The sequence below is a fragment of the Salminus brasiliensis genome, chromosome 19 (assembly GCF_030463535.1).
Source record: "Salminus brasiliensis chromosome 19, fSalBra1.hap2, whole genome shotgun sequence".
Lineage (NCBI taxonomy): Eukaryota > Metazoa > Chordata > Actinopteri > Characiformes > Bryconidae > Salminus > Salminus brasiliensis.
Window position 1 is genome coordinate 20,255,314 of NC_132896.1, and position 25,537 is coordinate 20,280,850.

Genomic DNA, 25,537 nt, shown 5'->3' on the forward strand with positions numbered 1-25,537 from the left:
GTAGCCATTTATTTTGAGAATAACCCCCCCCCCCCCCCCCCCCCCCCACACACACACACACACACACACAACAGTCTACAAAAGGTGAGGAGTCCTTTAACAACTTTTCTTGTACAACTTCAATGTATAGATTACTATTCTGTGACACTAAAGCTGGAGCCTGGTGTGGTTTGTGGTTGTTTTTGAATAAATCCCAAGAATCATAGTTCTGTTTTGATTCTACATCAAAAGTAGACAACAGCCATTAAGTGAATATTTTAGGTTCCATTTGGTCCAGTCAATAGATCAGGGGAGGAAATGAGAAACTGAAGACACCCCACCCCCAAATGGTTACTCTAGTATAGAAGCTGGAAGAAAGTAACTCAACCCTCTTGCCTTCAGCTGTACCCCAACCAAAAAGAAAGCAGTCAACACAAGTTGTATATTTATTGTAGTGTCCTCTTGTTCATCTCTATGTCAAAAGACAATAAAGTGCAAGTGTTACATTAAAATGGTCATGGTGATAAAGTGGGGGGAACAAGTAAAAGGATCAATTAGATACAAAGACTTTGCTAGTTAAAATAAGGCAGTGTATTCATATCTGCTATTTAGTTATAACACAGGATAAGGAAATGTAAAAATGGTCAAGGCAAAATATTAATAGCACCAGTTTTGTTAAAGTCTCTGAGGAAAGCCTTTTTCAGATGTGTCAAAAATAAAAGTACAAATTAGTAAAACTATTTACAAAACAGCAGTCATGACCCCTCCTTAAGGAACAACATTTCAAAGTGATGAAGCAGAACATCCCATCTTCATCCCGTGCACATCTTAAGCTTTGCATCATTCGTTGCTACGCTTCTTAACCTCCCCTAACTTGCTAACCTACTCCAACAGCGATCAAGCACTTGCACTGTCCCTTGTGTCCCAGTTCATTTATTGCCTCAACATTTCTTTTGCCTGCAGGTTGTCTGTACAGCTTGCGTTCAAGAGTCCAGAAATCATACTCCTGTTTTTGTGGAATGGTAGGACTCATCTTCCATCACTGCAGGTCTGTTATGCTACAAACTAGTTCTGTACAAAAAAAGTGTGTGTACAAGAAATTAAGTGGCACGTCATGTCATGTCATGTGTGTCCAAACAAGACGATAAGACTCACAGCACGATTTGCATTGCCAGGTCCAGCTCACACAGTCAGTTATTCGGAGACGAGCAGTAGTGTGTGTAATTGAATGTATATTGAGTTTGCAGGGGGAACAGCTGCAGATAGTCATGTCCATTTCAACAGAAACAGTCCAAGCTGCCTTGCCAATCACCACTCCCTTTATGTTCCCTTCTTAGATTCCCATTCCTGAAAGAAAAGGTCACAGAGTTTGTCACTTTTCCAGGATATCTCTTGGCACAACCTGAACAGTAGTGTTGGCATCCAAACTATTTCGCAAAGTTAATTGTGCAGAGACGGGAAACTAGGTCTACAAAAAAGGGGTTCAACATGCCAGTAATTTATCTTCATGGCAGTACAAAACGATTTTGGAGCATGGTCCAGGTTTCCTGACAGGATGAGCCTATATTGACGGATGAGGACCATTAAAACCCAGTTGGCAATTCATTAAATGCATTTAATTCAATCTTACTGATAGATGCAGTTGACTGATCTCCTTGCATTATTGTACTAGTTGTGCCATATGATGAACAGCACTGTGAATACCAATTTCTTTAGCCTTGGACGGTGTTTGTTTACCTTGGCCTTCTGCATGACGTTTCCCTTGGTGGATGCATAGATGGATGGGGGGCGCTTGCGGATTTCGGAGGCACAGTTTACTGGAAGCAATGCCTCTATGTATTGTGCCTCAGTTTTCTGAGCCTTCTTCAAAACAAAAAAAAAAGGAGGCAAGTCAGGGTAACCCCATGAACATATAAAAACACATCTGCAGCCATCTACACTGTGTGAATATTGCGCTAGGAAAAGGTGTGTGTGCATGTTTGGGTGGTAACATCATCTGTTGGCTGAATAGCATGTAGGGCTGCTGTCCAGCATAGGATGATTTCCCTGCTCAAGCATGACTCAACTCATCAGGTTAATTTCCAGATTCAGTTTGTGTAACACAGCAGGCAAATCAGCTGGGCAGTGGTCTTCCAGAGCTAAAGTGATCGAGCTCATCAATACCTTGCTTAAGGGCTTGGTCTCCACAGGTGCTCCCAGTGCTCCTCCTGCCAGAGACTTCTTCAGGTTTTCCTTAACTTGAGTGAGTTTGAGCTCCAGGTCCACACGTTCGCCCTCCTTCAGGCGGCAGCTCTCCTCCAGCTGAGCCACACGTTCCTCCAGAGCCAGCCTCTGCTTGTCTGCACCAGCATACACGTCATTTCCATTACAAACCCCACAGGAATGTTTAGGCCATAAGCCATGATGAAGTGATTGTATACTGACAACATACTGACAGTACTTTTCCTGTTTGATTGGGGTAGGAGTTTGCTGTACTGATGCAAACTTAACCAAACTATTAAAATTAATTGGAATTTTGGTGAAATGTGAAATGTCATGCTGAATTTGATCATTTCTTAAAGGCAAACTGAATTGTAAACATTTTTTTGTAAATCTATTAAATCTATTAGTAAATCTCTTAAATCTTTAGTGAAGACAACGGTTATATGGAGATCCACGACTCAAATAACCATCTTAATGCTTAAATAATTCTTTGTCTTGTTTGTCTTGCTCTTCATTTATAAGAAAGCATCTGTCTCTTTATAGATGGTTCAGTTTGTTTTTCTAGATAAAAGCTGGGCTGCAAAATATATTGTTTTAGCATAGTCATCGCAATGTGCTCAATGTGCTCATCTCAATTTGCACTAATAACTTCACCTCACTGGATTTAATATTTATTGCACACTGCATAATTTGCACACTACCACTAATTTATTTATTACTCTTTGTCTGTACTGTGTTGTGTTGTCTGTCTGCACTTGTACTGTGTTGCACTTGTGTTCTGTATGCACTGTGTCTATGTTGCACCATGGTCCTGCAGGAACATTGTTTCGTTTCACTGTGTACTCTGTATATAGTTGAAATGACAATAAAAACCCCACTTGACTTGACTTGACTTGACTCAAGCTTAATAGTCACACTGCAGGATGTGCAAGGTCACATAAAGCAATCTAAATCAATTACATACATTTTTTTTACCGCTTGACACAAAAGGAAAATTCACACTGTTCTCATTTTCAATAACAGATCTACCAGAGGCCGGTTATACCTGCCGAATATCATTAATTTGCCTCCAATTTTGGATACACAGGGTGCGTTATTAACATCATGACATGTTGGATTATTAACTTCTGGCAACAAATTCTGTAAAAAAAAAATACCTGTATCTTTAAATATTGCAATCTATATTGCAAAACAAAACCATTGCAATGTCAGTTTTTTTTTCAATATCAGTCAACCCTGGATAAAATTAAGTAAACATGCCTAGATAAAATATCTTGCAATATTCTCTCAACAATCTCAAAATGAGAAATATTACAATATTTAAACTACGTCTGAGATCATTTCTCTTGCCAATATGTACTACATTCTTCCAGTTGATTACGGAGTCTTTAATTTCTTGCATGCAGAAATAATAAAAAATAAAAATACTCAAGAGAATGAGACTCTCTGAGCCCTGCTCTCAGCTGAACCAGTAAAAAAAAAAGCCCAGCAGCATCTGCTGTTGCTTTCTACAATAGATGTTCCCTAGATCGGTGGTGCTGTGTGTTGTGTTCTGACATATGCCCTGTAGAGCACTACAAGCTGTGGCCAATAGATGGAGCTACAGATTTGTGTCAGTAAAGGAACATTTAGTGGTAGTAGACTATTTTGGTAGTACAGCCTTTCTAAACAGAATAAGAAAGATTAACATCATTTCAGAAGCTAAAATGCAATGTGCGGTTCAACAAAAATGACTTTAATGCCCTCAAAGCTTGTCCTGGCCCCTGAAATCCCCTGCCTCTAAGAGATATTAAGGCACATTAAAACTACACGCAAGCACAAAAATGGTCCTACTTTGTGGAAGTTTTGGACCTAGGCCTGAAAAAACATTTGATGGTGAAGAGAGCCGTGTCTGAATCTGACCTGATGCCCCCTTCATCTTCTCCTTGGCTTCTCGCTTGTTCTTGCGCAGCGACACCAGTGCATTCCTAATGCTGTCCCTTTCTCTCTCCAGCTCCTCCTTCTCTCTCAAGTAGCGGCGTGCGTCCTCCTGCGCCCGTGTTTTCCCATACCTCCCGTACTGATTCGCGTCTGGAAGGTAAAAAGGGCAGGAAAAGGGTCAGGGATCATCCTGGAGAGGGCTGTGGGAAGGTGGCAGTGCTCTTAATACCTCCACCGAGCCCGCAGCTAGGAGGTGAAGAGGACAGGGTGGAGGGAGCTGTAGATCAAAATTCAAACGCCTTATAAAGCTCAGGTTGCGCGGTCTGGCAGGGCTGTGCTGAGAGGCCTTTGAAGTGATGGTGCGGGAACTCTCCCTGACCGCTTTAAAACTGGTGAGAACAAGGAGAAGCAGCAAGTATGCTTGTTAAACTTTCCCAGGATATCAGGCCTTTTCACCCTCTATTAATACATTTCACCATAGGGAAGTCCAAACACCTGGGAGTTCTTGCAACACACTCAGACTCTTCTTCGGAGAGGGACATAGTAACAGTATAGTTCTACAGCACCTCTGCCACGTTCTTCCATGTTAATTAATCAATTAGTTCTAATATTCATGCATATGACAAGCATGCTCCAAGACTAGGAATGGGGACCAGTGGTATAAAATACACAGCTACATGCAAAAGCTCACCAACTATGAAGTAACTATGCTATAGCATGTGCAGGAATGAATGAAAATTGACAAAAAAAAAATTTGACCAGGGGGCCTTTTTTTATATAAAACTACAAATGTACAATATAATACATGATATGATGATTATTTTTACATTTCAGAGCTATTGATCAAAGCAGTACACAAGAAGCATGGTGGGACTCACTGGAGCCGTGGCGCTTGAGGCTGATCTGAGGCTTGCTTGTGCTTCTGTCACTGCTGGCAGAGCGCCGCTTCACCAGACTGCTATCCTTCAGCCGCTCCTTCACCTGCTTTATAGGGAAGCAAAAAGAAAACTGTAAAATTCGTTCTTTTCAAATTTTGGTAATATTTGATTTCGAATGACACTTTATACTGTTCCTAATGCGATACCTAATACTATACCCAGTACTTTGGGCATGTTTTCAACATGAAGCGATTCATCATCATCAACACCTTTATTACTCAAGCATCTTCCTGGGTGAGAAGAGCAGAAGTAGAAATTTGTTATTGTACTGTACTGAAGATGTGTACTTTACTTTAGTCGTCTTCTAACTTACTCCACATTGATGGAAAGGGTCCACATAAGTGATTTATAATAAACAGGAGCTGGTAGTGAGCAAGCCTGGGTGTGTTTGGTTATTTGGTAATTCATAACTAAGAAACCAATTTTTTTTTCCAGCTGATGTTGGATAACTTTGCTCCTTCAAAAAAAAAAAAATTTTTAAAACAGTATTTTGTAAATTTAAGTTTAAACATCTGAAACAATCCAGGTATTGTTCCACACATATCTTTTATTACACGTGTATACCAGGAAAAATAAGCAGTGTATAATTTGTCAATGAGTGCCAATTTACTGAAGTAAAAACCACAGAAAAGTGGTTTCAAATTATGCCCAGCCATAACCAATAGTTTAAACAGAAGCCAGTTGCAAGTTTGATCATAGCCTAATTTATAGGTAATCAACCTCTACATTTGAGTTACTAGTATTGTAGCATAACATTTTTCATATAAAAGGCTCTAATGGTCTAGGCCTATAAACAATAGCAAAAGCTCAGAATTTATGATTATGTCTAAAAATGCCTGGAGGATATTCACAACTGCTAAACACATGCAAAACGTGACATTAGACAAAACAATTCACTTTAGATTATTGAATATATAATGTCAATTATTGATTAAAATAATTGTTGTGCCCACTGTAAAAATATCAATGTCCTATTTACTGCTCTATATTATAACATGGCGTACTGAAGGGGGTGCTTTATTTTACTGGTGCTGGAGAGGGTTCAGCAGGGGGTTAACAAACTCCACAGAGGCCAGAGGCTCTTCTGATTCAGCCTGGCTTACCCTCTGCTTACTGTCTGCACACAGTTATCACACTGCTCATTTCTCAAACACACACAGGAAGAAAGAGGACAAACACATTCCTAACCACCCTGATTCTTCTTTTGGTATTTGAAATATAAGGAGGTGTAATTTTTTAATGCAGACTGCCGAGCAGGCCTGTGAGAATCTCAAACAGCTGCAGATACGGCAGGCAGCGTAATCCTTCACTGCAAAGGGATACACACACTTCAAAGGGCGCTGTCTAGGAGTATTATGACCCACATAAGAGCAGTGGATCCCTGACAGGAAGGCTGAAGGAGGGCTCTCAGGCTGGGAGTGTGTGTGTGTTTACATGGATATTTGATTGTGGACTAATGCCTACAAACCTCTGTTTCCTCATAAGGGACCTCATCGTACGTCCTTGAATCTGTGGAGGTCGCCCATCTGAATAAGAAAGAGAAAATGAACACCATGAGAGAGGAACATTGTGAATGGCAGTGCGAAACCCATCGAATCCATTCACTCTATTCTAGCTCACTCACAGGAAGGAGTGTCGGGCAGCTGTACGGATGTTGGCGATGGTCTCCACATCCACATAATCGTAATGCAGGGACTCTGGGTCAGCAGAGGAACCAGTCTCTGCCAACAACACTCCTAGCCAGCGACCCATCTCTTCGGAGCAGCTCGCCTGTCACCAAGCACAACAAAACAAGGCTGCCATAAGAATTTCTTATCACTCAATTTTTCTATTTTATTATTTTCTTATTTTTTTTATCATTTTTATAATCAGCTGCCCTTAATATTGTGTGACGATATCTGGGATATCTCAATATCTCAATGCCTATCTATCTGTCAGATTGGAATTAGCAAAGAAATACAGAGATTTGCAACAAAGCATTCTGGAATCAAGTTTCATGAGACCAAGATTAACCTTGGTGGTAATGGAGGTAGTGGCATGTCACAGGCATACCTTTACTGATGACAGCAGCAGAATAGATTCAGAGGTCTACAGAAACATTCTGCATGTCAATTTATGAACAATTAATGCAATTGGGAGGTACTTAATCATGCAGCAAGACAATAGAAAAAAGACTTAGACTGGCCAATTTAATCAAGAAACAGAGCATTTCACCTCCTTAAAAGAAGACTGGAAAAAGAGCAAAAACAAAAGAACTGTTCCAATTCTTTTGGTGGAGACTGTACATCATACTTTACCAAATGTATCAACCTCTTAAACTTCTCAGAACCACCAGTGGTTTCTTGCTTTTTCCCCACTGTTATAATTTAGGAAAGTTTGCACTGCTTTGCATGTAGTCACTGGTTAGTAATCCTTAGGGTGTAATAAAAGTCACAGAGCATACAGAGTTACAATCACAGTTATTTCCATCTTTGGAAAACCTCAGTACCTCTAAAGCTGCAACCGCAGTGCCTCCTCTCAAAATCCTCAAGGCAAAAGGGTGCTTGGGCCCAAGGCCTGGGACCACTTCACAGCCACGCAAGGTTATGGTGGTGCGAGGACTCAGCTGATCACTCTTCTCCTGGTAGAGGTGCAGGGAGCCAGATCTCACTTTGCACCATTTTTCCTTCCAGCACTGATTCACGAGAACACTCAGATAACCTGCCAAAACACATACGTACACACACGTTTTTTGTTTGTTAATTCGACTGTAGCTAAATAGTACCATGGCTACACTTAATGATAACCCTTACCTTAGAATTAGTAACCAAAAGGACATTTGGACTATTTTCCTTTGTCTTGACAGATCATTAGCTGCACTTACTTTGTACCAACAATAACTGTTCTCTCTCAAGGAGGTAGCAGGATAAGTCCTGAAGTCCGAAATGTATAGAGCTCTACTTTTTGCCAGAAAGACCCAAAAATGACTTAACTTAAGGCAGCTGTAGTAAAGGCCAGACAAAGCAAAAGTCTCACAGGAGGAAATCCATGGTTTCCAGACTTCAGGATTTGTATCAGGATTTGTATTCCTAAACTGCTAATGTAATGTTTTTGTTAAACCAATTTTATTTAAAACTGAAAGTGGTAGATGATGTAAGTGACAGCATAGTAATGTTTCAACGGGAACAAGAACAAATGGCTCGTACCACAACGAGGGTCCTCATAAAAGGATGTGGTCCGAGCATCTCCAGGTAGAGGGGGCTTTCTTTTAGAGAAACTGATGATCCTGGTGATTTTAAGCCCTGCTGCTCTGCTCATTGTGCCTGTCAGCTCTGAAAGCGCACCCCGCTTGGTCTTACCTAAAGAAAACACACACATTCACATCCGTTGTAATTAAGCTTAAAGAAAGGTCACCAATGACCAGCAGTTTTCTCACTCATCTCTTCACACTAATAATGATGACTCTGTGGAGGCTGCTGAAGAATGGGGAAAATCACATGATGCTGAAGAGAAATTAGGCCAAAGACACCATTTAGAAGACTTACTGGGCAAAATGGGGACACACACACACACACATCCTGCTCAGCCACTTCCTGTCTTTGATGGAAAATGGAAGGTGGAACAAGGCCATTGTGAAGTTGAATAAAAGCCTTTTAACCCAATTATGCGAATGCAAAGGCAGTATTCCTTAGGGAATGTGTAAAGAATAGCAGTCAACTCTAAAAAGGAATCTCACCATTTTCCCGAATGTCTCGGACACTCTCTCCACTGGGCACGCTGTCTGAGTCAGCTGATAGTCTCTAAAGGGAAAAGAATAAGGCTCTCATGGTTGCTTGACTAAACTTTAATACTTTTTTATCAGTATATGTTTTAAAAACCTGACTGAAAGTATAGAAATAAATGAAAGCAAAAAATGAAAATTATTAAAAATAAAAATGTATCTTTTGGTAAACGCTTAATCGTAGTTTGTAGTTAAAAATGCTATGCATGTTTAAGTAACACTAAATTGTGTTAAAGATACATAAAGAAATACTCAGCACTGTGCAAACCTTAAGGCACCTAAGCAGACTTTTTGGAAATAACTCAGAAAACATGTGCATGTGAGTCCCAACTGGAACCCAGAATGTTTTGTCCAAGGGCTCCATGTTGGCCCCACATAAGGTCAGTGATGGGACTGGGAGGGGTTAAGTATGGGTCGCATTTGGGTTGTAGACTGCACAACGGGGCCTAGAATGGACCCATGTGAGATTAAGGTGATCTGTAATGATGGGGCCCATTTAGGAAGACAAAGTGGGTCCTAGTAACAAAACATGTATAAACTCACCCAGAGTCCATGCCTACCTGGAACCCACCTAGCCCATGAGCATGCTGGCTGGGAAGTGTCCTTATATGTGGCATAATCGCTCAAGCATTGGCCCTATTATTATATGTATTGTCCCATCCCTCCTAGTGCTTCTAGTACTCGTAGCACCATGTGATAATATAGTTCTAGCTAGTGTATATCTTTTGAGCCACTTAGAGGTACAATGGTTTGTTTCTAGATTTCTCCTGGGTGTCTCAGGCACTGTATAGATTTGTTTGAATTCAACAGCAGCATTTAACATGACTAGGGTCTGATTAGCCAAACCAGGTACTGAATGAGAGTACTTAGGTTTAGATATGTTGAAATGAACATACTGGCACACAAAAAAGGCACTACTTACTATATTCATGTTATTTAAACATGTTTCTTATATTAGTGTTTCACTCAGCAGCTAAACACATACTGATCAAATACAGAGCTTTTTACATATTATATATAGAGTACAATTTGCACAGTGCTTTATATGCATTCTTCCATATGAGACCACTGGTGTCCCATTTGTTTTAGTCTACAGTCGATAACAGTGTAGGCTAGTTTGTGTAGCCTGTGGCCCAGAGAATGAAAGAGAGAAAACGGAAGAAGAAAATGCCTGTCTTAAAGCTCCAGTGGGGAGTCAGCTCCAGAGCAAGTTTAGTCAGGAAGCAGACTCCCAGCAGTAGCTTCCCTAGCCCACCACAGTCTACCCCTCAGAGCCCAATGCTAAATCAGGCTAAATGTGCTCCATTTCCTCCCAGACTCTTCCTCTCTTGCACATACACACACAACCTTATAGACATCATTCTGTTTCATGCAACAGCTCTCTTTCTCACTCATTATGTGTTATTTACTGCTGCCAGAAAGCGATTTACTGCTCTTAGTGTGACACCTCCAAATCAAAGCAGATGGTGAGCATGCTCTGAGCAGTTAAACTTCCAGACACACGCTGTCAGAGTGTTTACACACATATACACACAGCCATCACTTTCTGCTGGAGAGAAGACTTTAATTACACGCTGAAAGGTAGACAGATAATCTCTCATTCTGAGCTGCAGAATTGTCATGGTCATAAACACCTCCACATGTTCTTCACATTTCGTGAATAGAACAGAACTGGCCAGATATTACTCAAAAAATACTGTTTCATTAACATCAAATGGTAATGGGCTGTTAAATGGTCAGAACAAGCATTCGTCTTATTAGCTTTATTAGATCACATTTAAAAAGCAGTGTGTTTTGTTACAGCACTATCTGTGCAAAACAATCAGAATCAAATGATCATTTTCAATAACTAAACATTATATTTATGGCATTAACGCAAAACCTGAACATAAAAAATCATGTGGTTTTCATAGGGTGAACACAAAGTCCAATTAGGGCAGTGGTTGCATGTTCCAACCATTCCAGTATAGGCTACACTATATATACAGACAATGGTTCCAATCCATCTGCGCTTACTGCCTCTCGCTTGACTTGACTTGTTCATACAGCTTGTGTGATCTGCTGAGGGCATGTTCCGATGCTCTCTCTACAGTCAGTAAGTGTAACTTGCTCTTTTTTTGGGCCACCCATTAAGGTAAAGCTTTACACATGCATTCCTGGACAAGGTGAGAGACACAGAACTGGAATCAAATATGCCAGTTCTCAAAAGTGTTAGTTAGCAGCAGTGGAAATTATAGAGATGCTATTCTTCTTACTACAAGTGAGTGAAGCATCACAATTATTTTTATACTGTTATTTTCAGGTAAAAATGCTACATATTGTTGCTTTAAGTAGCATTTGAATGAGAGGACTAAATCTTAAATTTCTCCCTAAATAGTACACGAGTAGCAGCAAGTAGCTACTGCAGTTCAGCTTAGAACTAACCAGGTGGAAAATGTCTAAATGGTGTTTTATAAATGAGCTTTCTAGACATCATTAAGGCTTTAACTTTCATTCCCTTTAAAGTTACCCATTCCGAGGTACAGGGTTTCGAAAATCTCATGCAATGCAGCAACTGACAATGTTTTGGTTTGTGACCACGAGGTACAGGGTTTCGTTTTGACAGCACAGAAATTCTGGATGTTGTGAAATCAGAAAGGAATAGGTGTCAGCTGTTATAATCATGAGTAGACCCTGTTGAGGGAGATCATTTGTTCATTAGCACAACAGTTTTAGTGAGATCACCATTTGGATGACCAAGGAATAAACAGTATGTCTTATGGGCCTTTCCATGTATGTTCTGCTCTCAGCGTGGATGCTATCCAAGTGTGTGGATGAATTATAAAAGACATGAACTGTATGTATACATATGTCCACTTTGAGGTTATAATGAAGTTCATGAGGCCCTTTACCTTGTCCAACTCTATCTTTCTGGGGATCATGGGAGACGTGGAGCTGTCCAGCCCGTTCCCTGGACTGCTTACTTCACGCACCACCTAAAACCACACAGAGAAATCACACATCAGCAGACCTCAGCGCGTGAACAGATTCAGCCACACTTAGGGTGCCTCCACCAAAGGAATTCTTCTCTTGTGCAATATTGTCTCTGGCCTGCGCTCAGGACACGTCTATTTAGTTGTGTGTGTATTCTTAATGGATGGTCACACGGCTCTGGTTGCATGACCTGAAAAATCCTTTACAATGCTTACCCGGAGCCATTTCTCAGCCTGCTCCTTGCTCTGGACAGCCAGCACCAGCACCTCTCCTCCAGAGAGGGAGAAGCGCAGCTCGTGCTTCTTCTTCCGCCCGTCCTTGGGCACGTAGATGACGTTACACAGGTTGAGTGGCAGGTCCACATAGGGGGATTGGTCTTTGGAGCTTTTGTAGCACTGGCATTGAAACAAACAAGGTTAATGAAGAGCTGAGAGCTTGTAAGCACAACACAGAGGTGATCAATATCACAACAGGTCTTTCCTGGGTATTGTTTGTAATTCTAGAACTGTGGTTTACAATATTGTCCCCAGGGTCCTTGCTGGACCATATTTTTGCTCTCTCACAGCTTCCAATGCACCTGTGCCAGTGTGCTTGGTTCATATGTGCTGGGATAAGGCAAAAAGGTCTACAACACATGTATGATCCAAAGACAAAGTACACAGAGCCTATAAGCAACAACAACCAGTAATGTAACTAGAAAGTAACACATCACTAGGTATAAGTGAAGTCCTCTGGAGGAGGGGTGTTGGGCAGGGGAGGGGGCGAGTCAGCTGTCCTCTGGTGAAAAAGCGGGTGAAACAAAAGCGTCCGCACTTGTTTGTTTGTGTTGCACTTGTGTCTTGTATACACTGTCTATGTTGTACCATGGTCCTGGAGGAACGTTGTTTCGTTTCACTGTGTACTCTGTATGTAGTTGAAATGACAATAAACCCACTTGACTTGACTTGACTTGACTTGAAGTACCAAGTACTTACTTTTCCCCACCTGCTCTTTCCAAAACGGCTTATTTTTACAAAAGAAAATATTGTACTCACAGATCAGTGCTAGGATGGCTAAGGGAAGAATGAGCATGAACCTGCCTCACCTGCAGTCTGTTCTCACGAATGACAGTGAGCTGTTTGGCCCACTGGCCAAAGCGTTTCTTCCTCAGCAGGAAGGCACAAATGCGGCAATCCCTTACTGGGGCCATGGAGTTCTCCTCGGAGGGCCACTGGTGAGTTAAACGCTGCCCTTTCTCCTCCTCTTCCTCATCATATGACTCATAGGAACTGCTCAAAGCATCTGAATCATTATCTGGGAATCAAAAATGATTAGCAAAGATCAGGAAACACAACTCTTCACTCTTTAAATGTCACAAAAATGTAAAATGACTGGGAGCTAGGCCTCATCTATACACCTTCCACTGTGTTCCAAACTTACATGAATTTTTGCGCCGGCCATTCATGCAGGTAGTGGGGTAGTTGTTGTCTGCGTCTTCATAGTACCCATCCTCAATGGAGTTCGGAGGACTGGAACTGCCTAGAGGTTAGCAGGGTCAGGTGGTAAAGGACACATTCCAAACAAAGGTCAGATTGCTCAGGTCAGAGCATCACAGACTTATTAACTACACAAATGCATGCCATGAACTGCACTTGGAAGGATTATGACAGTTTGGTCTGGAAGTCTGGCAAAGAATGCTGTGTGTATGCAAATTAGATAAATACTCTGGTACTCTGGTACATGAGTGAAAAATGCATAAGAATGTCCAGAAAATCTCATGCAATGCAGCAACTGACAATGTTTTGGTTTGTGACCAAACAAATATGAAGAACCACTGAATGTTAATAAGTGTCACATGCCATCTTTGCGGAATTTACATATCATTATAAACTATTAAGCAACATTTGAAGCTATCACAGTTCATAATTATATAGTAATTAGATGACTATTGTCTTTTTTTTTTTGGGGGGGGGGGGGTCTGCTAAACTTACATTATCATCCAAGCTGAACTAATACATGGTTAAAGGTTTTTAGATCTTTCAAGGACAAAAAAAATAGTGGAAGACTAATTCTGAGGAGACAAAACTCACTGCGGCTGGTGATGTACTCTGGCATGGTGCCTGGGCTGAGTGGCACAGCTTCCTCATAGTAATCCTCTGGAGGAGGAGTGTTGGGCAGGGGAGGGGGCGAGTCAGCTGTCCTCTGGTGAAAAAGCGGGTGAAACAAAAGCGTTAAATCATCTGCCTGGCTCCACACATCTCCCCTCAATCAACATCTGCTTTTCCATAGAAGTCCCCTTGCTACGAGGCCAACCAAGATGGCAGAGAACCACCACTCAGCAAGTTAGCCCAGTGACAATGATATGTGGCCCCTGCAGCAAGTAAAAAATGAGAATCCACATGCTCCACAAACAAGCACAACAATACATGGCAGTCTTCAGCGATGAGCATTGTTTTAATAAAAGGCTCAATAAAAGGACAAGGCGCTACATAGAAACGCACACAGTGTGTGTATATGGAAAGCCTGGAAAAGCTCTTTCCCTTATTAAGTCATCACAGCCCTTCAGGGAGCAGGCCACAGGACTGACTGGACAGTGATGTGGGACTGTGACTGACTTAAAGATGGCTAGCTGGCCCTCAGTCTGCTGTGCAGATGGAGAGAGGCTCCAGTGCTGGGTGATTAATCTTCCTGCCATACCTCACCCTGACAGAGCACCACCCTTATTATAAACGGACACCAGGGCTTATATTTCACTCAAACATGACCGCCGCCTCAGGAAAAATGCTTAGCAATCGAAGTAACAAGATATTTATGAGAAGGGGGTTTCTTACAGGTTTAGCTGGAGATGTTTGTGGTGTTTGGCTTGGGTCTTTCTTCTGCTCTTCTACTTCGACTTTGAGGTCACCAAGGTCACAATCTGTGGAAAGGATATGTAAACACTTTTAGTGCACAGAATTGTCAGCAAAAGCAGGCAGTAGTGAGGGAACGACATCAGAGCCGCTCTTACTTACCAAACTTTTCAAAGAGGGATTCCACAAAGCTAGTGCCATTTCTATAGACAGGAGCGTTCATGTACATGTAGTCTGTTCCAGTAACTTAAAGAGAGTATAGAGAGTTGTGGTAGGAAAGAGAAGGATGGACAAGAAAACAAATTAAGCATATGTTAATTAACAATCTAGTTTCCTGAACCTGGGCAAGATGTAGTGGGAATTAGGTCAGCATTGACTTCAAGGCATGTTTCCCTGCTAAAATCCAGACTCCAAACTGGTTTAGATGAGTTTAGACCTGGTCTGTCACTGCTGAATACATTTCTAATTGAGTAATCCATCAGTCAATTTGATGATTAATTGAGTCCTCAGATTTTAATAACAATAATAGTTGACCTAGTCAAACATTAAAAAAACATGAAAAAATAAAGAAATAAATAAAAATCAGGCTATTTTTTTTGGCTTATCTGGCTGTCTTTACATAAACAACTTGTAAGTGACTTATATATATATATATATATATATATATATATATATATATATATATATATATATATATATATATATATATGACCTTTGTTCTGATTGGCTGTCCTTTATTATTCCATCTTTCAAAAAGCAGTCTGGGCTTAAACTAGAATTTCAGCATAAATGGATGGCGCTAAACTGTAGACTGAATAAGCGGATATGTGTAAATGCATTCATTTTTGTGACCGATCACAAACACAATGAAATCAGGCAGCTTAGTTTCTATCATGGGGACGTAAGAACAGTAAATTTTTGAAGTGTACATACTACAAGTTTTTTAATTTGAAACATAACCCAGTTTTCTATTAGAGTTGTCAAAGTATCTAAAATTCAGTATCTTACAATACTGGCAAATAATTCAGTATTATAACCTCCAATATTGTTAAGATTTTCTAAATCTTTATTTAAATTAAGGTTGACATTACATTTTGTTTGCAAAAAAAAAAATTAAATACAAGTTAAACTGTTGAATGTTTTTCTGTCATTTTATTTCAGTTTTCTGTCAAAATTATTAAAAGTACAAACAACCCTGCAAATCATTTTATTAAAAAAATCACAAAGAACCACCTGAGGGCTGCAGCTGTTTCAGCAGGTTCCTAACTGCACTCTTCTTCTCTTCTGTAGCGGAGCTCAAGGTTTCGTGGTCCAGCAGCTTCAGCAGCAAGTTCAGCTCAGTCACCAACAGCTCCATAGCTGAGGAATAAAAAAAGGTCAAAGTCAGAGGTCATTGGGCACCAGACTATACTCAGAGTCTCTGAGTGTCACAGCAAAAATTCAGTCAGATCACCTAATGACCCCAGCATGACGACACAAATAAAAACAACTGTCAGCGGAGAGACATGAGGAGTGTCACTAATGTTGATTAACTGCACATTTTATGGTGGATATGCTCGTCTACCTCTCCGCCTCTCATGTGCTTCCTGGGCAGAAGAGAGGAAGATCAGGATGCATGGTTCAGTGTAACATTATATTCCACAGAGTATCTTCAGCACTGTCAGCAGAGAGTAGGAGTTATAGGCAAAAAGATGACGACAGGTTAGCAGCCTTATAACTTGGAACAGGTTTAGACCACAGAATGTCCCAGTAGGGCTCCAGAGTTCTCGTCCAGGTCTCTGCGGAACGGATCGTTCGGCCGGGCTAGCTCAACACCCCCTTTCTCACACAAACATATGGAAACAAAGACATGCCCTTTAACCTGTGGCAAGCTGCCCACCCTTTTGGACCAACACCCAGACTACATCAGGAGAGTACATAACCCAAATGACACACACCTACTCTAAACATTTACTTTTAAGAGCCAGAGCATATTACAATGGTAGAGGAATACAGAACTGGTACAACAGTACCATTTCTGCCTTGATTGACAATCCAAACTGAAGATATTGTGCTATTCACAGCGCTACACAACTGTTTGTAAGGGCTCCAACACACCAAGTCATGTGTCAGCTGTAAAGTGCCATCATCCGTCTTTTGGAGTCTTTTTGGAGATCATCTGCATAGGTTCTGCAATGCACTCACAATTACACAAGTCTTCTGGGTTAGTGTCCATATTAGTATCCATTCAGACGATACCTTGAACCTTACTGACTGCTCATTAAATCCATGGAATTAGTATTCATAATGCTTGGTCCACAAATGTGAAAATTACATTGCAAGCTTATTGTTTGTTGCCAAAATACATGGATCTGCAGTGAATGTAAAATGTAAAGGCCTTGAGTTACTCAACATCGTCTTGGCATGTCAAAGTATGAACACTCCTGGCTCTTTTACCTTTCCACCTTCTTCTTCACACAATAATTGCTACGCCTGAAGAACAATCCTCCAGGTTCACAGTAACTCTACCTCAGCCCTGGCTTACAAAGAACAGCTCAGTTACCACTGGAGGAGAGACATACATAGTCTAACACTCTTGGGATGCTGCAACAGATGCTGCCGCCCACAAACTGCACAGTCGGCACACCAGTAAATGCCTGCTGAGCTGCATGCTCCCAGTCCTTATCGAAGACCTACAAAAGCGAATTCAGAACCTGTGCATTTGGACCTGCATAGTAAGCAAATGAAAAAAAAAAAAAAAACACAATCCGTGCTTGCGCTGCAAGTTCAAACAAATCTACCACCCAGTTTTTGGGGGGGCTCAAAAGAGAGCGCAATAATAAATCAAGAGTTTAATCTGCGTCCCTGAGGGCCGAGCGTTCCGGCAGGAGGCCTATCGGTGTGGGTGGATTCTCCAGGCTTTGTTTGAGGAAAATAAACGTGCTCTGAAAAACACCTCTTGACCCAGAGGACATGAGCTCATAATCAACAGCATGGCCCGCAGCACTCATGCTGCTAGGGAAGGGAAGAGGGGGGGGGCGCGAAAAGGAGCGGCTGTGATTGTCTGTGTCCATCATGCAGCTGGACAGCTTGGCTTGGACAGCGGGGGAGTCCAGCCAAGGCATCCACCTTAGGGCTTGGAGGCTTACAGCGATAAACAGGCGTGATGGGTCAGAACCTGAAGCGTTCTCATATGGCACCTCCTCAGACAATGAGCTACACTCAAAACTTTAATTCATGTCGAGGCAGAGAGTAGAGTAGGACAAACAAAAACATGAGCAATAAGGAAATAGAGGGCAGCCAGACTGGACAATACAGTTCTGGACCATTCCATGTTTTCCTTCAAAATAATCCATGCTCTTAAGACAATGTTTGTACACTGAGAGGCAATGTTAACAGGCTCTTTCCATGTCAACGTAAAGTACCATACACAATAACAGGGCTGGAGAACAGCTGACCAAAGCATCCCCCGTCCACATATGTGTTCCTTTGAGAAGTTGGACAAACTTTATGCACAAACTTTAATCTGAAATTGTAGAGAAACTGTAAAAAGAGTCACTTTTTAGAAACGTGCATGCGCAGCTAACCAGCCACTGCAAGGCGTGCATCTTGCCTCCATGCTACAAGGATACCTGCTGCTGATGGCAGGTTAGCTTGCAGCTTCATTCTACTGTGCTAAACGGGAAATGGCATCTTGGCCATTGTACATCATTGTACTCTGTTAGCAGTGCGATATCATCCCAAGGCGTGGTCTCATCCTACTCTGCTAACGAGGTGATGGCATCCCGAACCACGGCTTAATTCTGCTCCACTAACGAGGCGATAACATCCTGACTCACAGCCTCGTTCTACTCTGCTAATAGGGCGACAGCGACCCTGTTTTACTCTGCTAAGAAGGCGATAGCATCCCAGCTTGCAGTCATATCCTATTAGGCCAACAGGGTGATAGTATTTAAAGGAACAGACAGTCGGACCAGACATTCCGAAGAACACCACACCATGTGGGAGACTGGGGTTTGATTCTTGGTCTGGGTGACTGTGCTGCGCTAGACCAATAAGAGTCCTTGGGCAAGACTCCTAACACTACATTTGCCCACCTCTGTAAAATGAATAACCCTGGAAGTCGCTCTGGATAACAGCGTCAGCTAAATGTCATAAATGTAAATGTGTTGAAACAGGGTGAGAGCTGTTGCTGTTGTACTGGATCCTTTTGGTATTTTAACCAAAGCAGGTCGCAAATATTTTATTTGGACCCCAGGAAACTGCACTGCCCTGTGGAAAAGGGGCTTAATGTCTCATTTTTGGACGGAAATGTAGCTACTATTAGATACACGTGTTAGCAGGATTTTATGTGGTTTTGTGAGTAGTTGGATTTGGCCACAACTGGCAGAAATACCAAGAAACCTTGGTTAACATAGAAACCTTGGATTTCTTGAATTTCAATACAAAGGCAATAATAAATGAAGTAGGTACTTCAACTTTGAAGCGTTTGATAAGCATCTACCTCAGAACAACAAAACAACTTATGTTAGTGGTGGTCTTGTAAGAGTTTTTTCCACCATCACCCAGTTGCTGATACTATTTTTATGATACTATACTTGAATAGATGACTTGAGATCTATTGCTGAAACTCGGGCTTCCAAACTAAGCCTTTGCTGAAGTCTTTATGTCAATACGAGTCAACATCAGCTTTCTCCATGGGGAAGGTGAAGAGTTTATGGGCCGCACGGAAACACACACACACACAAAACATATACAGTTGCATACACCCACACACTGAAATTATTTATCAGAAATTTAGGTCACCGGAGCTGTAATGAAAAGGGTTCACTGTTTTTTTCAATCCAAGGGCCATAACAGCAAGCAGAAAGGCTTTTGTTTGCTGATTATTCTTGTTCTGCAAAAACACCTTACTTCCTCCGATCATGCCCTTCAGCTGCCTTCAGGGCAGACTCCCACTAGTGTGTGTATGTTGTTCGAGCATGCATGTTTAAATGTTTAAAACTTCTCTATTCAGACTTGTTGACACAAAGCTCCTGCCATCACAAAGAAAAAAGCCAGTTTAGCTCACCACACTGCCCTAATGATGACCCCTTTCAGGAGACATGGTTGACTAGCAACTTAATGTGCCACAACAACTGGAAGTTGGTAAAGTGTTGGCAGTTTCTTTGGGAAGGCCCTAAATACGGAAAATCATAGAATCATGAGCTATGCAGTTTGAGTAAGGGTGCCATCACATTGAAACCACTGAGGAGGAAGCGTGGTGAAGTGCCATTAGTCATGGATACTTGAGTGTGAAATCTATTCATTAGTCAAAAAAATGCTGTAACTGAGAAGCTAACCAAGGTATCTAATGGACGTCAAGCTTCTGTAGGTAAGTAACGCCATAAATTATGACATCCTCCAACTACATCTAAAAAAATGGGTTCAATCAAGGGTTCTATGGTAAAGATGATGGTTCCATGTATAGAACCAAGACCATTTTGGTGTTTTGTACAGAACCTTCAAAAGCAAAATAATAATAATAAACTCTACATAACTCTACAGTTCTATATGTGCTGTTATACATACCTTACATGACAGAATTTATACATTCATAATAATCAAGTTGTTTTAATGTAAAATGTAATGTTTGCTCTGATGCGCAATCCAAACCAGATCAGCATTCGATCCGCTGAGTGTGGATATGCACATCAAGAGTTTCTAGTAACACAAAATGCATTTATTTAAATGAGCTTTAGTGAGTTATTTACAGTCAGAATCATTAATGCTTTGTCTGCATTATGGTTTGGTTTATAATTTACTACCAGCACATGCAGGCACAGGTGGTAATCCTCTATTATGATGCATTCCCGCAATGATATTCAACATCATGGTAAATCTGCTGGTGTGCTTCATGAATTTCTGCCCTATGTCAGGAAGGGTACAATCTAACATTCAATAATAGCAATAATAATTTAGACCTTTTTGGCCCTATGATCACGATCCTTGCTGTCATTTGCTAAAGACAGTTGCATTGTGTGTTAGTAATCCTCTGTATCATGAACCATAATACAAAATATCAGCTTTATATGAATTCAGAGCTTTTACAGTGAGCCTATTAGAAAAAGAAACAAGTGTAAAGTACTTGCATAAACCACATAGTAACAAGACGTTCACTGGGTGTCAGCCCACAATAATTTATTGGATATTGGCATCACTTTTAGATAAAAAAGTACTAGTATGCAAACACTGGAAAAGTCTCAAAACATACCGATCATTACCTACTCCACACAGTCTATATAAGGAACCTATCTGTAAAAACGACCCTTTTGTATGTTTGGCCATGAAAGTGATCATATTTACAAACATAACCAGCCATACAATTAAAATCACTGACAGGTGAAGTGATTTATATTTATTATCTTGTTACTACCCCCCCCCTGTAAAATTGTGGAATCTACATATTAAACAGCAAGTGAACAAGGACAAGGATCTGAGCAACTTTGACAAGGATCAAATTGTGATAGCTAGTCAACTGAGTGAGAGCATCTCCACAACAACAGGTCTTGTGGGGGGTTCCCGGTATGCAATCGTCAGTACCAACCAAAAGTGCAAACCACGGAGGTCCCACCCTACAACAGACTTAAAAGATCTGCTGCTAATGTCTTGGTGCCAGATACCACAGAACACCTTCAGGTGTTTTGTGGAGTCCATGCCTCAAAGAATCCGAACTTTGATGAGCATATTCAGCACAGACAGATGTTTATAATTAGGCACAGTGCAGAATAGTCCATTAGAAAAAAGGTCATTTACATAAATTAGTCCTAAAGATAACTAAATATTGCATCTGACAATGTATTCCAAGCATCATGCTGCTATATTTTTGTTATATTTATATCAGCCAGCCTTACTGCCTTGACTGCACACAAAAACAACTGGATCGCACCATTATCCAGGTGTCAGGGTTTTTTTAATCTGTTAATTTGTTTTTGAAAAAGTAGCATATCTGTTGAGCAAGGCCTAGGATCACTCCAGCCAGGTTACGCAGCACATTCTAAGATTTCTTAATGAAAAAAGCCTCCTCTGGGACCAGTTACAACCAGCTTAAAGCAACACCAGCTCAGCGAAGCGTATACGATTCCCACAGTGTAACTCTCTCACTGGTGGAGATCAAACAATCTGAGCTCCTCTTTATCTTCTGCTGCACCTGTGGAGGGTCACTTCCAAAGCCAAGCACAACACAGGCCTACATGCCCACTCCCCTCCCAAGAGCCGCACATGTGGTCCTCTCTGATAATACACCACATCAAAACGCTGCACTGCGAACAGAGAAATCGACACCGGCACTCCAAGCCACGGCCAGCCAACCTGCGGGCTCCACTGATGGCAGGGGTGTTTGTTGTTTTCCTTCAGATCAAGCCTGTCCTAAGCATTCTCAGTCCGTCAGCGAGATCTGAGAGTCTTATAGCAGATGATTATCTAGTTGTCTTGCTCACTCTGCCTTCGCCAGCAGAGATGTAGCTGGGACCGGAATGTTCGAGTTGTAATGAGGAATCTGGCGCTGGAAGCAGTGTTTTGGTGGTTTCCCCTCAGCTGAACTAGTGCTTTTAGCACTCACCACCTCACACAATGGCTTTAAAGCCTGGACACATTCCTCACCTCTTTGAGAAAGCCCACTTAAACACCTTTAAGCTGACAAAAGCAGAGCTAGTAAACTGAGACAGCAGTTTGCTGGCATGTGAGAATCACAGTACCACCCAGGAATGCACTAAACACCTAAGTGAAGAAAAATCTTCATGTGTATTGTACTTACACTTGCAGAAATAGGGTGATATTTTGGGTCATTTATAAGAGTGAAGGATTTAAAATTTTATCCATGAAGCCATTCGCAGAAAAAGACACTGTGAATGCAATTTCCATTTATAATTTCTACAGAAACAGGTGTTTGATTTGATTTAGCACACTCGGATTCAGATATTCCCCATTTACAACCAGCTCCACCAAACTGATACGCTTCGCTCTAGCCCTTAGGGAAGTCATTCGAACTAATGCAAGAGCTGTCCAGTACTACTTCATTGCCAGGAGTGGGGGAAAGGGGAAAATAAGAGAATGAGTAATAAAACACCTACCAGCAACAGCTGCCGAAGAGACAGCCAGGCCCACCATCTTCCACCAGGCTGGTGAAAAGTCATACAATCAGCCTCGAAAGAGCTGTAAATGTCTAACTACTGGTCAGAGACAATGGAGACAGCACACTGGGGTCGAGCCAGACAGAAAATGAGTCAATGTAGGTGTCTTGCTTTTACCTTTCTTTCTCTTAGTTCCTCCCACCCCTATCTCTCTCTCTCTCTCTCTCTGTTTCCCTCTCCGGGGTGAGTAAGGGTAGCTGTATAACAGGGGAATTTACCCTCCCTTTTTGCTCTGATGTATCACTGGGGGAGGGTGCTCACTATGTGTGTGTGGCTAGTGGAGGCACCCAAACTCCATTTGCAATCCTAAGGGATTCTAAAGCACCTGGGATAGGCCTTGTGTAAACACACATACACATTCACACACTCGTTGGTATTAGTATGCTTGTGAGTACCTCCACTGACTCACCCAGTATTGTAGTTGAGTAATGCCAATCAGACATGCACATTAATGCGCATGATCAATACTATAAAATATGATATATAAACCAAATGGAAATGCTTTGTTCATTATAGAAAAAAAAACACGACAAAGGGAAAATCCATCTACTAACTGGTCACCATTATCACACTGTGATGATCTCAAATGGTCAAATGGTCAATGGTCATTATATCAGCTCCACTTAGCATACAGGAAACTGTAGTTCATCTGTTTCACTGCATACACTGTTAGCCTCCTTTCACCCTGTTCTTCAATGATCAGGACCCCAGAGGACCACCACAGAGCAGATATTATTTGGGTGGTTGGTCATTCTCAGCACTGCAGTGACACTTGTGAGTGTTGTGCTGGTTTCAGTGGATCAGACATAGCAGAGATCAGTTTTTATCATGAGGATATCTGGTCCTCACAAAGGCTCAAAACAAACACACACTCACACTCACATACACAAACACACACTCACACTCACACACACACTCACTATTACACCTCCCCCCAAAGCCTGAGTGAGAGTGTGAAGGCATGCCCTGTCCACCAACCCTGACCACATTTGAGAAGAAGGCCTGCTCTGTCCCTTCACTGTATACTTTCTGCACTGCACTTCAATACATGACAATTCAGGCAGGTTTGACCTTCTTACTGTGAAAGCACACTATATATAACACTATATCTGTGTGTGTGCCTATGCCAAAGCTTACTCTGGGCTTCAAGGCACTAAGTTAATACACAGCGGAGTCATTCTCCAGCTATGCTCAGGTGAGTCTGACTTCCCTTTCTTGTGCTCGCTCATGTGAAGCGGAGTCAGCTGCTGGCGTGCACAGGCTGCTCCGGCCCCGCAGACAAAACCTCCAGACTGCTCCGCAGGATCGGACATGTCGATTATCTGAAGGGCGTGCTCATGAGCGTGTGCGGATCATCATAGGTACACACAGGCACACACGCACACACATGCTCAGATAAGCTCTTCATATCAGTGGCTCCATCTCTCAGCTTCTGAAAGCCTGAAAGCAGACACTCTTTCTGTCCTTTTTTTTACATCTAAACACCCCTGAAAGCATGTCCTGTTAAAAAGACAGCAGAGGCATTGTGGGATGACGCAGTGCAATGCTACAAGCCGTGTGCCGAAAGCAGGGCAGATAAGAGCAATTTCACCCCAGACATCACCCCACATCAATGATCTAACGCCACATAGGACCACAGTTATGCAACTGTGTGATATGTTTATGAGGGCAAATTTCAAATATGGTGGTCTCACATCTCACATGAAAGCGAAGCAATAAAGCAGGCACAAAAAAGTTAACTTTTCCTTTAGAAGCGAGGACAAATGAAAGACCAAAGTCTTATAAGTGAGTGCAGAAATGCTTTGTCCAGATGCCGGAATACGTCATGATATGGCATCTCTTTAAATCAATTTTACAGTTTTCCCTAAAAGCTGTAAAAAAAATAAAATAAAATAAAAACTTGCAGACATCTTGTTTACTATCACCATCCCTGTGTAAGTTTCCATTTCACTTCAAGCCACTCTGAATGACTTTGTTTACATCTTTATTTTAAATGGTGGAATCTCCCTTTAATGCAGCTAACAAGTAATGGAAGCTGACACCACTGAATAGCACTATGCTAACCTTCATGCCTCAATATAAGTCTCAAAGCACAATGAGTCGCTATAGAATTTCCAGTAGTGTTGTTCATGCATGTGCTAAAACTAAGAATGTCGATCCAGGCTGGGCAGTAATTGAGTATTTTTTTAAAGCCTGATTCAGTTTAGATCCTTCGTTTTCACCTCTGTGTTCTAGCAGACAGCTTTTCCAATGATGATTTTGTCCAAAAATATTTTTTTATGCTGATAAATTACACTTTTTCTGTTCCAAACCTGGAATGTAGTCCGGCTGGGTAACGCCGCCACTATTGATGATGAAATAGAGAAGTTTTTCCCTCTATTACGTACTGGTGGCAGCGACCTTCCAAATGTTAAAGCTGCCACCGGCGCAGAAAAGCCTCTGATTTTCTGCTTTCTACCCTGCCTGTACCTCACATTACCAGGCTGAATGTGAATGGTATGTCACACAGATCAGATCAGTCACTTTCATAGGTGATCTTAGATCGGATACGGATGCATGCATGCAGCATGAATGTGAACGGTCAGATTTTTTATGTGTCTTTTTGCTTGTATGAATGTGCTTAATGGAGGTTATGAGCATTAATGTGTCATTATTCGTTCACATTACGGACAGATATAGCTCACTTACATTTGTGAATGTGAACCACTAATGTCAGCCAATTCTGATCTGAACAAATAAGTTGGAATTGCTTATTGAGGCTTCTAATGCGAATCTAGGCTAAAGCCT

General features: G+C 41.5%; 1 protein-coding gene across 2 annotated transcripts in view; it reads right to left on the reverse strand.

The window, feature by feature from the left end:
• Positions 1-435: 435 nt before the first annotated feature.
• The window catches only part of afap1l1a (actin filament associated protein 1-like 1a), a 41,736-nt gene continuing 16,634 nt past the window's right edge, over positions 436-25,537 (reverse strand). Inside the window, exons 1-19 of one of the 2 annotated variants that reach the window (XM_072663637.1) lie at positions 22,691-23,021; positions 15,834-15,959; positions 14,763-14,846; positions 14,583-14,668; positions 13,842-13,953; positions 13,192-13,290; positions 12,857-13,065; positions 11,988-12,167; positions 11,691-11,774; positions 8,755-8,818; positions 8,225-8,377; positions 7,528-7,739; positions 6,664-6,809; positions 6,508-6,565; positions 4,980-5,085; positions 4,084-4,251; positions 2,143-2,318; positions 1,717-1,842; positions 436-1,326 (exon numbers count right to left, since the gene is read on the reverse strand). In XM_072663637.1, coding sequence (XP_072519738.1) covers positions 1,300-1,326; positions 1,717-1,842; positions 2,143-2,318; positions 4,084-4,251; positions 4,980-5,085; positions 6,508-6,565; positions 6,664-6,809; positions 7,528-7,739; positions 8,225-8,377; positions 8,755-8,818; positions 11,691-11,774; positions 11,988-12,167; positions 12,857-13,065; positions 13,192-13,290; positions 13,842-13,953; positions 14,583-14,668; positions 14,763-14,846; positions 15,834-15,959; positions 22,691-22,727 — 2,253 coding nt within the window. In that variant the 5' untranslated portion in view covers positions 22,728-23,021 and the 3' untranslated portion in view covers positions 436-1,299. Of the gene's footprint in view, positions 1,327-1,716; positions 1,843-2,142; positions 2,319-4,083; positions 4,252-4,979; positions 5,086-6,507; positions 6,566-6,663; positions 6,810-7,527; positions 7,740-8,224; positions 8,378-8,754; positions 8,819-11,690; positions 11,775-11,987; positions 12,168-12,856; positions 13,066-13,191; positions 13,291-13,841; positions 13,954-14,582; positions 14,669-14,762; positions 14,847-15,833; positions 15,960-22,690; positions 23,022-25,537 lie in introns of those variants that run through there. The other variant, XM_072663638.1, reaches the window with a different exon arrangement.